We start from the raw sequence: 12,835 nt of genomic DNA, 5'->3' as shown, positions 1-12,835 counted from the left end.
ACCATTTTATATTCCTGCTAAGAATGTATGAGGGTTCCAATTTATTCCCATCTTCATCAAGACGTTATCATCTTCTGTAACCTTAATATACTATGGCACTTCTTATTTTCCCAAAGGTTAACTCATTAAACTTTCAAAGGATGCCTTTTAGCTGTCATTTCTGAGATTAGATACTTAATTTCATGTTTATGTTATCCATTTTAGGATTTTATAAACTTCCATGATGTTTTAGGGCAGTTTAATTTAGAAACAATGAAGCCAGGGGCATTTTTTTCTTCTCTAATATGTCTAGTCTGGTAATTGTTGAATAAATGCTTTTTTGACTGGTTGATTCTCAAATAGTTCTTGACTATAAACATTCTTTAGCTTTGCAAACACCTGCTACCAAAAAAACCACAACTCACTTTCTTGACCCTTTGATTCGGATTACCACCCCCAGATAAGAAAACAGGGTCTGACAAAAGCTGACCGATGTTTCTCATTTCATTTCTTAATGAAAAGCTCTTTTCTTTTCCAGAGGAATGGCTTCTTGTTGGAACCAAACAAGGACATCTTCTCCTCTACAGGATTCGGAAGGATGTTGGTAAGTGGCAACTTTCCAGAACTGGAAAGAAATGGCTTACTATCCATGCAAAAAAAAAAAAAAAAGTTTTGATAGTTGGCTAATGTACAACTGTAAAATCAGTGATTTCTGGACCATTAAAAGAGTGGGTGGGGATTGGGAGTAGCACTGTGGGAAAGTGAGGAGAATTGTATGAGAATCTCCAGGGTTTTTTTTTTAAATTTTCAGACCATATGCCCCTGTGTCCATGGGGGTGGCGAGGCCAGGGTAGGGGGGTTAGATGTTCCCCACTTCCTTATATTTTGGATACTTCCTGAAATAAGAAATAAGAAATGTTACGTTGGGAAATAAGATGTTTCTGTAAATGATCTGGTAGTAGGAAAAAAATTAGGAACCTTTGATTTAAAAGACCTTATTGATTATGTGGGGTAAACTAGGAGAAAAAGGATCTAGGTTTGAGTCCAACTTTATTTCTGTTTGGCTACTTGACTGAGTAGGGCCTTTCCAATGTCATTTTTCCCTTCTATAAACTGTCAGTTTTTATCACATACTTGTTGGGGTCAGATTCAATAAAATGTTTGAAAGAACTTAAAAAACTGAAGTTCTAATTAAATGTGCCTTGGAATAGTAACTAAAAAGTATGTGAAATTTATTCTGTTAGAGGACCCTCCAACAGAAAAAAAAAAAGTATTTCATTTCCTTTTCCTAATTTTATTTCCCTGCTCTCTTTATGGAAAATTGTTGTTTGGATATTATGCCCTGGAGCTTCAAGTCTGTAGAAATCTGCTGTTAATGCCACAGTAGGTTGAACCCTATGAAATTGTCATTATTCAGCCATATTAGAAAAACAAAATTTCATAGCTTTCAACCTGATAAATAACTTTCTATAGTAAATTACTTAAGGAAACATGGAAATAGAGCCTTCTCTTTAGAACCTAGAGCAAAGGTCACATAGGGGGAAAAGAACATCTTACTAGTATAGGGAAAGAGAAAAATTATTTCCCCTCTATTCATTTTAGGTTCATTGGCTAAAGACCTATAAATCAGACGGACAAAGGACAGATTAACAAGAGGAAAACAAGTAGAGGTTTATTAACTTGTGCATTTTACGTACACATGAGAGCACTCAGAGATAGTAAGGCAAAGGGGTGATTCGAACTTGGGCCTTTGTATCATCCTAACAAGCAAACAACAAATTTTTAGAGAAGTAACCAGATAAAGGAAAAGGACTTGTGAGTTTCTAGAGTGGCAAATTGTGGGAAAGCAAATATATGGAGATAAGTTTGCTATGTAGATTTCTCTGCTGCCATCTCTGGGCTGATAAGGGTCTTGAGTTGTTTCCAGTGATTAAATTCTGTCCTTCCTAATAGAAAGGGGAGAGCCAGCTTTGTAAATTTATGTTGTGCTTTTAGGCAAGTAGTAGAGCAGAGAGCTTTTTGTTGTTGTTTGTTTTTTGTTTTTGTTTTTATTGATTTTAGAGGGAGAGGAAGGGAGAAGGAGAGAGAGAGTGAGATATTGATGAGAGAAACATCTATCAACTACCTCCTGCATGCTTCCTACTAGGGATCGAGCCTGCAGCCCAGGCAGACACCCTGGACAGGAATCGAACCGGCACCCTCTCAGTGCATGGGATGACACTCAGCCAACTGAGCCATATCACCCAGGGCAGAGGGAGTTTGTCTTATATCTGCTTCTTCTTAGTTGCCTTCAGCTCAAAATAATTCTTAAGCCAAAGTAGCATATTTGGGGTGCATATTCGTCTACCCTTCACTGGTGCAATAGGAAGAGGAGGAAGGCACCTGCTGTGGTGCAGTGAGAAGAGAAACCAGAAGTTCAAAACAGAGCGTTTATTTCATTTCTAAGTATTTCAACTTTGTTTTCAATCAGCAATCAGCAAACTTGTACCAAAAAGGACCAAGTAGTAAATATTTTAGGCCTTGCAGGCTATAAGATCTCTGTTGTGACCACTGAACTCTGCCATTGTAGCAAAAACGTAGCCAGTATGTAAAAGAAAGGGCATGGCTATGTTCCAATAAAACCTTATTTACAAAAACATGTCAAAGGCTGGATTTGACCCAGGGGCAGTACTTTGCTGGCCCTTGCTATAAGTTTTTAGTTTTCAGAGCCAGAATATTTGCATTCTGTGACATCTGTCCAGTCTATAATTTGAAAATTAAGCTTGCCTTGGATTTTATTCAGCATTCAACAGCTGTGTTTTGACTCTACTTTGGGCTCAGATACTATGCAGAACAGGGAGATAAGAGCCTAATATTATTTTTCCCTAATAAATAAGTAGTTCTTTGTACCATCAAATACAAGTATTACAATAAAGCCACTTGTTTAATATACCATTTCTGTGTAAGTGGTGAGGAATTGACAACTAGACTATCAAAATAAATCTTTCAGCATAGTATGGACTAAAACTGATAATATTTGTGTTAATCTGATGTGGACCCCTGATGGTGACTGTTCCTTGTCCTGTGATCAATTCACCATGTGCCCTTTGACAAGTTAATCTTCCTGGGCCTCAATTTTCCCATAGGCAATTTGAATAGCAATATTAGCCTACCTTAGACTATTAGGAAATCAAACTCTGATTAGAAACTCTTCTTCTTCCTATACCCATATAGAGTAGTTCAGTTCTGGCCTAGCTCTGGTCTGCTTAAGGGCCAGAAATAGGCCTGGGCCTCCGTGAATCAGCCATAGAACTAACTCGGTTTCTCAACTTGAGATATTATAAAGCTGGAGAGGTCTGCAACTAGACTGTCTTCTGAGGAAAGGGAGTGGGTAACAAGGTATCATCCAGTATTAAGGGGCCTGGGTTCTGATCTGACCTGAGCCATCTCCTTTAGCTCAAAAGTCTCTAGGCCTCATTCTACTCATATCTTAAACATAGGGGTTAGATTAGTTCACATCTAAGGTCTTAACAACGTTAGGTTTGCTTCAGTGGTGCTGTCTGCCCTAGAGCAGTGGTTCTCACAGTGTGGTCCCCAGGTCCTTTCAGAGGATCCACAAGGTCAAAACTAAGTTCACAGTAACACTAAAAGATTATTGTTTTTTTCACTAACAGTTACTGACATTTGCACCAATGATATAAAAGTAACGGTAGCTAAAACTGCTGACCCCAACCACACTGGCGTGACTCAGTGATTGAACGTGGAACTATGAACCAGGAGGTCAGGGTTCGTTTCCTGGTCAGGACACATGCTCGGGCTGCAGGCTCAATCCCCAGTAGGGGGCTTGCTGGAGGCAGCTGATGTTTCTGTTTCTCTCTTCCTCCCCTTTCCTCTCTGAAATCAATAAAAATATTAAAAAAACACAAAAAACTGCTGGCCCCTTAGCACAAGTTCAAGACAGTGGTCAACAAACTTGTTGCTACCAAACTGTACTAGTAGTCGTGTTTTCTCCATCATGCACTCACAGTGGTTTGGGGTTTTGTTTTGTTAAATCCAGTTTCACTTAAGAATATTCTTTGTGAGGCAGTAAAAATTCTTCATTTCATTATATCTTACCTATGAGAACACATCTTTTTAATGATCTCTGTGATGTCATGGGAAGTTCACATAAAGCTTTTCTGCTGGGTGCCCAGGCACGAAGCACAGTGGCTGTCTCAGTTTGGAAGAGTACTTGTATGTTTGAGTTATGAGCCGAACTGGCCACTTTTTTTCACGAAGCATCGCTTTTGCTTGAAAGAATGACTGACAGATAGATTATGGTTTTTCAGATGATTTGTGTATTTGGTAGATATTTTCTCAAAAATAAGCAAAGGGAATCTGTCACTTCAAAGAAAACAACTGGCATTTTATTATTATTTTTTTAATATATTTTATTGGGATAGAGAGTTAGAAACATTGATGAGAAAGAAACATCAACCAGCTGCCTCCTGCACACCCCCTATTGGGGATGTGCCTGCAACCAAGGTACATGCCCTTGACCAGAATCAAATCTGGGACCCTTCAGTCTGCAGGCCGACGCTCCATCCACTGAGCCAAACCTGTTAGGGCACAACTGGCATTTTATTGCTAATGATACAATAAAAGCTTTCAAGAGAGAATTGGAATTGTGGAAAACTTGTACGCACTCCCATGAGCTTGACAACTTCTCAATACTAAAGATTTTTTTGATGAGATTGGGACAGGGGATAATGAATGATTTTTAAAAAAAGTATCCTATAACAAAATGTGCCCACATTTGGAAAATCTGCATAATTCAATATTCTCCAGTGCATGTAGTTTCTAAATCATGAGTAACAGATCCATTTAAAGTGTATGATAGACCAATGGACTTTAACAGAAAAGTTCATTAACAGGTTTCAGATTCCACATTGTAAGAAACTTCATTTGTCAAGTTTTGGAACAGTATCAAAGATGTCACAGTTAATCTAGAAAAGCTATTAAAATATTCCTCCTATATCTAACTATATGCCCATGTGAGGACAGATTTTTGTCCTATACTTCAACCAAAACAGTGTATCAAAGCAGATATGAGAGTCTAGCTGTCTTCTGTTAACCCAGACACTGAAGAGATTTGCAAAAATATAAAACAATGCATTTTTTAAATTAGGAAAAATAAGCTCTTTTTTTGGTTAAAATATGTTGTGCTAAATGTAATGGATTTATTGCTTGTTATTTTTGAGTTAATAAATACGTATTTAAAATTTTTTCAGTTTTAATTTCTAGTGTGGCAAACATTGCTAGTTATAACCCACATAAAAGTTTTAGGGTCCTCAGTAATTTTTAAGATTATGAAGGGGTCCTGAGACCAAAAAGTTTTTAAAATCGTTACCTTAAAGACAGGGGTGGGGAACCTTTTTCTGCCAAGGGCCATTTGGATATTTATAACATCATTTGTGGGCCATACAAAATTATCAGCTTAAAAATTAGCCTGCTGTATTTGGTCAAACATTTAATTAACTCACCCCTAATGCCTTGGCAGGGCCAGACCAAATGATTTCTTGGGACTCATACGGGCCCCTTCTTTTTTAACATTAATCATTCAAGAAAAAATGATTTTAAATATAATATTTTTATATGCAATATAAAAATGCAATAAACATTAAACGGCCCCTTCTTCATCTTCCCTGCTGAGTTACACATGGGGGAAGTGTGACCAGCTTTGGTGGCATGGCCCTTGTGGCTGCCTCAATGAATCCCTACCGACTTTGGGGTGGGCAGGAGCCCACCTAGGGTGGGAGCAACGGGTCAGCAGTGTGAGCAGTTTGTCCACACGCTGAGAGGCAGGGAGCAAGGTGTGGACTCCGCACAGGCTGGACGGTCAGCCCTGAGTTTGTTCTGGGCTGTCATTCACTTGGCTGCTAGCGAACTGCTTGACCCATCAGGCCCCTCAGATAGGAAATTGGAATAATAGTACTGATTTCTTGGGGGTAGTTATGAGGTTACAGAAAACACTTACAAATTTTTAAACCCAATTAATGATAGCTGCTGTTATGATTAATTATTTCCTTTTTGACTCTTTGGTGACTTTTGAGGCTGAGTATGTTTATCATCCCAGCAAGGCTGGCTTCACATATTTTTATGGTACATAACGTTTCCCCCTTTTTTGCAACAGTGCCAGCAGCTGCGGCATCACCTGAAAGTGGCAGTAAGTGTAGATGCGTTAAATTGCTTTAGCTCTGGGGATGGTGTTGAGTGTGTTTGCTCTGTCCCAGAACATCGGGTAGCAGCTAGGAGTTGGTTGGAACTGGATCTAAGGCTGCTTTGGGCTGGTTTTCATTGCTTGGACTCTTAAACATTTGACTGTTACTTTTTATACTCTTTTTTTGTGAAATACTTTGCCAAGGTACTATTTTGTAGGATAAGACGTTCAGACTCACAAGTACCTTGCAGCGTCAGTAAACTTCTGTGGTGTCGTACTGTCTGCTAATGCCAAGTGGAAGCGCATGAAATCCTCTGCTCTAAAACTGGAGTTGAAAGCAACGTACTGTACGCAGTAAAGACAGCTGGCTCGTATACGTCTCTGCCTTCTAGCCTTTTAGGAACTGTTGAAGATCCCTGTGGGAGAGTGTATGGAGCAGCATTTTGTGTGGTCGTTTCTTTGTATATGGCCCTGTGTTTGGAACTGTGTTTCTTTCTTTCTTTTTCATAGGCTGCAACAGGTTTGAAGTGACACTAGAGAAATCCAATAAGAATTTCTCCAAAAAGATTCAGCAGGTAGGCAGTGATGGTGGTTGCTACATTTATATTTGACTTCTCTGAGACTTTGTCAGAACTAGAACTTCGGTAACATCATTTAACTCTTTGAATCCTCTGCTCTGTCCTCCCATTTATTCAGGGGTTTCTGTCTATCCATCATGTGTCTGAGATCCTTTCACAAGCAGAAACTGTGATTGCACATAAATAATAAGTCAGATCCCTATTATTGGTGTAGGTTCTTTAGCCCCTTTTTGGTACTGTAGTTAAATGAATGTTTGTTAACCCTTGTCAGGAATGTTTAATGAAGTCTAATGATTTGCTGTTTTCCAGATCCATGTGGTTTCCCAGTTTAAGATTCTAGTCAGCTTGTTAGGTAAGAAAGGGGGCTATGATTGTATTTCATGTGTCAAAAAAACACAAGCTATGACCTAATTAATCCTTTCATGGTTCATTTGGTAATTATTACTAACAATGAAACTGACATGTTCCAAATCCTATATAATAAAAGGCTAATATGCAAATCGAACGAATGGAACAACTGGTTGCTATGACATGCACTGACCACCAGGGGGCAGACGCTCAATGCAGGAGCTGCCCCCTGGTGGTCAGTGTGCTCCCACGGGGGGGGGGGGGGGGGGGCGGGGGCGGGGGGTGGTGCCGCTCAGCCAGAAGCTGGGCTCATGGCTGGGGAACGCAGCGGCGGTGGTGGGAGCCTCTCCCACCTCCATGGCAGTGCTAAGGATGTCTGACTATGGGCTTAGCTGTCATTTGGACATCCCTCGAGGGCTCCTGGACTGCAAGAGGGTATAGGCCTGGCTGAGGGGGGGACACCCCCCCCCCCCAGTGCACGAATTTCATGCACCGGGCCTCTAGTAATATATAACAGGCTACAGAGGTAACTAAGGCAAGAACAGCCTCCATAAACTTGAGCTCTGTTCTCCAAGAAGTGTCACTTCATTTATTCACTCATTCATTCATTTATTCATTCAGTAATCAAGCAAATATTCATTGAGACCTATTCTAGGCATTGGGGATACTATGTTGAATAAGACCTGGTTTCTATCTTGTGTTCCAATGTGAAGACTGAAATGATAAAAAGTAATCATGATACCGTGTGGTAAGTTACAGTGGAGAGTTATAAAACGTGTTGTGGGATCTTAGTAATGGGAGGGACAGCATTACTTAGTGGGTGATTAGGATTGTGGCATAAAGAAAGTGGTAGGAAGAGCGTTATAGGCAGAAGACAGAGCTTAAGCAAAGGCCCTGAGAACAGGCCAGACTTAGTTGGAGAGGGGCAAGAGGCAGGTGAAAGACCGATCAGGGCCAGGCTGTCCAGGGCCTTGTGTGAAGCCAGTCTCATGGGTGGCAGCCAGTGAGGACTTTCCTTGGCAAGCAGACTAGAAGCCTGCTGCACACTCGGTACTGTTCAGCCCAGAGCCCAAATGGTAGAGTCATTTTAAACTTGGGCTTAAAATGGAGAGGAGCATTCATGACAGAAGCTAGATCGAGGCCTGAGTGAAATCCTTTTGTATGCTTTGCTAGAAAAGAAATCCTTGCAATTGGTTTGTACAAAATCCATGGGGGTTTCCTTTCTCTTATTGGAGCCTCCCGATATAAGTAGCTTTGACAACCATTTCTTATACAAACATTGCATCACAAATTTCCAGACTTGAGAAGGAGTATGAGAGTGCTTTGGAAGTGAAAGAGGTCTTTTATTTAAGCCAGCCACAATTTAAAGGAACAAAACATCCAAGTTCAGAAGACTGAGTAACCTCTTCCTGTTTTGTAACAGACCAGAGTAAATCATTGTCAGTGAAACTGAAGGTACATCTACAACCAACCCTTGCCATTTGGTTCTGCTGGTGGTTCTAGTTTTGTCTTTGTCTTGAAGGTGGCTGTATTAGAGAATTGTGATAATTTATTGTGATGTTTTGCTTCCTTCTAAACAGAAAATAATATTTATGTCCATGACCTATTGACATTTCAACAAATCACTACGGTTTCAAAAGCAAAGGGAGCATCGCTGTTCACATGTGACCTCCAGGTAAGTGTAGGCAAGATGAAATTCAACTTTGTGCTTAAAGAAAAAGTCTTTCCTCCATCATTTATACCATTAGATGGGAAGAATAACATTGATATCCAGTCCCAGCAGAGACTCTAAAGAGAATATTTGATTTTGGATTGTATTAGAGAAATTTCCCCATTAGTATGTAGTCTGAGGTTGAAGCATTTGCATTTCTGGTATGTGTGCTAATTAAAGCACCAGACAGCTGTATGGCAGGAGGCAGCTAACCAAGGATAAAAGCACCTGTGATGGAGAAAACATTACTGGGAAGTGAACCATGAACATAGCTGTGAGACATTAAATTGACTCTTATTCTAAGCATATCATCGTGGCTTCTGTCTTTAGGGAGCTTTTGTCATTCAGGAAAGACATTTCTCATTTTTTGCTAATTCACCACCCTTATATTCTTTAAAATCTGCCTTACCCACAACTTTGATCACTTTTTAGCATTTATGATCTGCATTGTTTTATGCATAGACATTTTCTTTACCGCCAACTCCTTTTTCTTTTTAAATTAAAAAAAAAAGATTTCAGAGAGGGAGAGGGAGAGAGAGAAACATTGATGAGAGAATCATTGATCACCTGCCTCCTGCACACCCCCTACTGGGTGATTGAGCCTGCAACCCGGACATGTGCCCTGACTGGGAATCAAACTGGCAACCTCTTGGTGCATGGGATGATGCTAACCATTGAGCACACTGGCTGGGTCTCCCCCCACCCCCCACCCCCCCGCCAGCCTCCCACTACTTCTTTAAAGGATTGAAAGTGGCCACTGACCATGCTGATCTCAGATCCAGCATGAATTGACAGCCATGAGTGAGAAGCATTTAAAGGAAAAAAGGGAGGAAGCGGTTATGTAGGTAAAGGCCCGCCCTGGGATTTTCCTCTCTGAATTGTGAATGTCCACAGATTTGCTGGTGCAAGGGCCTCTGACCAGCAGCCCGTGGGGGGAAGTGCTCTCAGTCTGTTGTTTCTGAATACATCTTAGAGAACGGTATTCTTCAGCTCATGATGGGATTTTCAGATTAGTAGCCATTTCAAGGTAGAAAATCTCTAATCTAGTTGTCATTCAGTGATGGAGTAATTGTGTGCATCCTCATTTGCTCTGGGTGTGTATTTGCAGCACAGAGAGACTGGAGAGGAGGTGTTGCGGATGTGTGTCGCTGTGAAAAAGAAGCTGCAGCTCTATTTCTGGAAGGACAGGGAATTTCATGAATTGCAGGTAAAGTTCACTGTCACCTGGTCCATAGGTTGGGTGGGAGGTCCTGCTTTAGTTGATCCACAGCTTGAAAGACTAATGGTTCAGTTGTAGTGAAGGTCATGACCCCAGTCTTGGAGTTCTCTCTGGATGAGTGCTCTGCTGTGTATACACAGAGCTTCCTCATGCCCCTTGGTCAGAGTCTCGTGGTCTTCAGAGGCAGCAGCAGTACAATTGTACAGATTGGTTTTTTCAAAGTGAGTTTTCACCTTTCCAAATGCACCTTGTCCAGTACTTGGGTGACTTACAGTAAGTCCTCACTGAACGTTGTTGATAGGTTCTGCAACTTTAAGCAAAATGACATATAACAAAATAGGCTCATTGCTATAAACAAGAGTTAAATTCCTACAGCATCTTGTCAACATTATAACAAAATGATGTTGTTGAAATGATGTTGTTCAAGGACCAGCTATATTTTTATTATGGGTGGTTTCCTGGTCTTGTGCTTATGGAGTTGAATTCAAATGAGGATGAGGGTGATTTTGCAGAATGGGGGTGGAATATTAGGAACGTTGTGATTTTTTTTTTTTTCTTTTAACATCTTTCCAATTGAACTCCTGCTCTCTTTCTTCAGGGGGACTTTAGTGTACCAGACGTGCCCAAGTCCATGGCGTGGTGTGAAAATTCTATCTGTGTGGGTTTCAAGAGAGACTACTACCTCATAAGGGTAAAAATTATCATTTTGCAAATATCATCAGTTTGCTTTGGGGAAGAAGATTCTATGCTTCTGAAGTATAAGTCAAGAGACTGCCTAAAGTAGAGTTTTTGACATAAAAGAGTTTGTGCTTGTATGTTTGATTATTTTTCATGCTCTCAGCATCTTTCACAAATATGGTGTCTGTGTATCTTAAGCCAGGCAGAGTCAGCTCTCAGTTCTCTACATAATGAAGATCCACTTACTGAATCGAATTATTGGAACAGATCATTAGGGCTGTTTGCACCCAACAGCATTATCATGGACTGCTATTTTAGTATTAAGTATTTTTAAGACTTGAGATATCTGCCTCTGTTAGTATATTTGTCTTAAAAGTTATTTTCATTGCTTTTTTCTAAACTTCAAAAGCCATATGTATTTATTATAGAAAATAAGAAAATACAGATAAAAGGAAAATAAATGAGGTGCAAATCATCCATAATCCCCCCACTCAAAAATAATCACTGTTAATCTTTTGGTATATGGGCTTCCATCCTATTTATAAAAATACCATGTCATACATGTATATGTATTGTATTATATATGTTATGTAATATACAGTATAACCTGTTTTTTCTTTTCACCTAAGCAGTAAATATCCATGACATTGGTCTTTTTTCCTCCACTATGCACTCTATATGTACCCAACTATAGAAAAAGGTTGATAACCATTCGTTTTATAATCTAAGTTTCTTAGCTTCATATCCCTCTCATAATCCAGACTTGACAGTTCTAGAAGCCGTTCTCCCCCCACCAAGTTAGCTCGTCATTATTTATCTAGTTAATGTATTTGTTCCATATTTACATTGCTGGAATATCCTACCTTTTACTTTTATCAACATCAGAGTTGCAAGTTCGTAAAGGAGTTACTGGTGTACAGTTGACTGAATAGCAAGCTTGCATCTAGGCATATAGTTGCTAAGAGAAGTCTCGGGGATGGGAGACAGCCAAGAGTTGGAGTGTTTTTATTAACTGACAACCTCGGGTGCTTCCATCTCCCACTTAAGGCTAGAGTCATTTGAGCATGGAAAATCTTGCTATGGGACCAGGATATTTACAAGTTATTCATTTATTTACATATAGTAAAATTCATTGTTTTTGATGTGTAGTTCTGAGTTTTGACAAATTGCCCAGAGTTCTATAACCACCACCACAATCAAGATTTAGAACAGTTCCATCACTCCTGAAATTCCCTCATGCTGCCTCTTGGGGTCAACCCTCCTACACTCAGCCTCCAGTGATCTATTCTTGCTTTTGCCAGATGTCATATAAACAGAATCATCAGAATCATATATATGACTAGTGTACTGTAATGCATTTGACATCCGCCTGTGTTGTGTCAATATATTCTTTTTATAGCTGAGTAGTATTCTATGGTATGAATGTATTATAGTTGGTTTATTCATTCATCAGTTGAAAGGCAAAGTTGTTTCCAATTTTTAGCCATTATGATAAAGCTGCTATAAAATTTGCATATGGGTTTTTATATAATAAAAAATAAGTTTCACTTCTCTTGGGCAAGTGTGTAGTAGTAGAATTGCTAGGTTACATCATAAGCGTATATGTAACTTTAAAAGCAACTAACAAACAGGACGGCTGTACCATTTTGCATCCTCACCAGCAGAGTGGGAGCGTACCAGTTGCTCTTCGTCCGGGCCCGCACTAGACGTTGTTATTTGCCAGGCTAGATGCTTGTCTCTGTGTTAGGGAAGAAGAGAACTGGTTCTACATAGTGATGACAAAATTTTTCTATCAAATTCTATTTGCTATCTGTTTCCTTGTGCCAAACAAGGACTGTTTTTGACTTCTGTAGGTTTTGGGTTTTATCTTGATTTTTCCAGGCCGTGTTCGTGCCTCGGGTCAGAGAATGCTGGGTGACTGATTCTGTCTTCCCGCAGGTGGATGGAAAGGGGTCTATCAAAGAGCTCTTCCCAACAGGAAAGCAGCTGGAGCCCTTAGTTGCCCCTCTGGCAGATAGAAAAGTGGCCGTGGGTCAGGATGATCTCACCGTGGTGCTCAATGAGGAGGGGATCTGCACACAGAAATGCGCCCTGAACTGGACGGACATACCAGTGGCCATGGGTGAGACCAGCAGTAGCTGCTG

The 12,835-nt window shown here is 40.1% G+C and overlaps 1 protein-coding gene across 14 annotated transcripts in view; it reads left to right on the top strand.

Annotated features, from left to right (window-relative positions):
• The window catches only part of VPS39 (VPS39 subunit of HOPS complex), a 42,184-nt gene that overhangs the window by 2,547 nt on the left and 26,802 nt on the right, over positions 1-12,835 (top strand). For 7 of the 14 annotated variants that reach the window (XR_004965914.1, XR_004965919.1, XR_004965925.1 and 4 more), the window contains exons 2-9: positions 518-583; positions 6,131-6,163; positions 6,668-6,732; positions 7,045-7,087; positions 8,664-8,758; positions 9,903-10,001; positions 10,612-10,704; positions 12,630-12,813. Coding sequence is in view for 11 of the 14 variants with exons in the window: in XM_036298426.1 (XP_036154319.1) it covers positions 518-583; positions 6,131-6,163; positions 6,668-6,732; positions 7,045-7,087; positions 8,664-8,758; positions 9,903-10,001; positions 10,612-10,704; positions 12,630-12,813 (678 nt within the window). In the remaining 3 variants the exon portion in view is untranslated. Of the gene's footprint in view, positions 1-516; positions 584-6,130; positions 6,164-6,667; positions 6,733-7,044; positions 7,088-7,593; positions 7,832-8,663; positions 8,759-9,902; positions 10,002-10,611; positions 10,705-12,629; positions 12,814-12,835 lie in introns of those variants that run through there. The other 7 variants (XM_036298441.1, XM_036298472.1, XM_036298513.1 and 4 more) reach the window with 6 other exon arrangements.

This window comes from Myotis myotis, unplaced genomic scaffold, assembly GCF_014108235.1.
Source record: "Myotis myotis isolate mMyoMyo1 unplaced genomic scaffold, mMyoMyo1.p scaffold_m19_p_1, whole genome shotgun sequence".
NCBI lineage: Eukaryota > Metazoa > Chordata > Mammalia > Chiroptera > Vespertilionidae > Myotis > Myotis myotis.
Note: the sequence above shows the minus strand (reverse complement) of the source record. Positions and strands in the feature narration are given on the sequence as shown.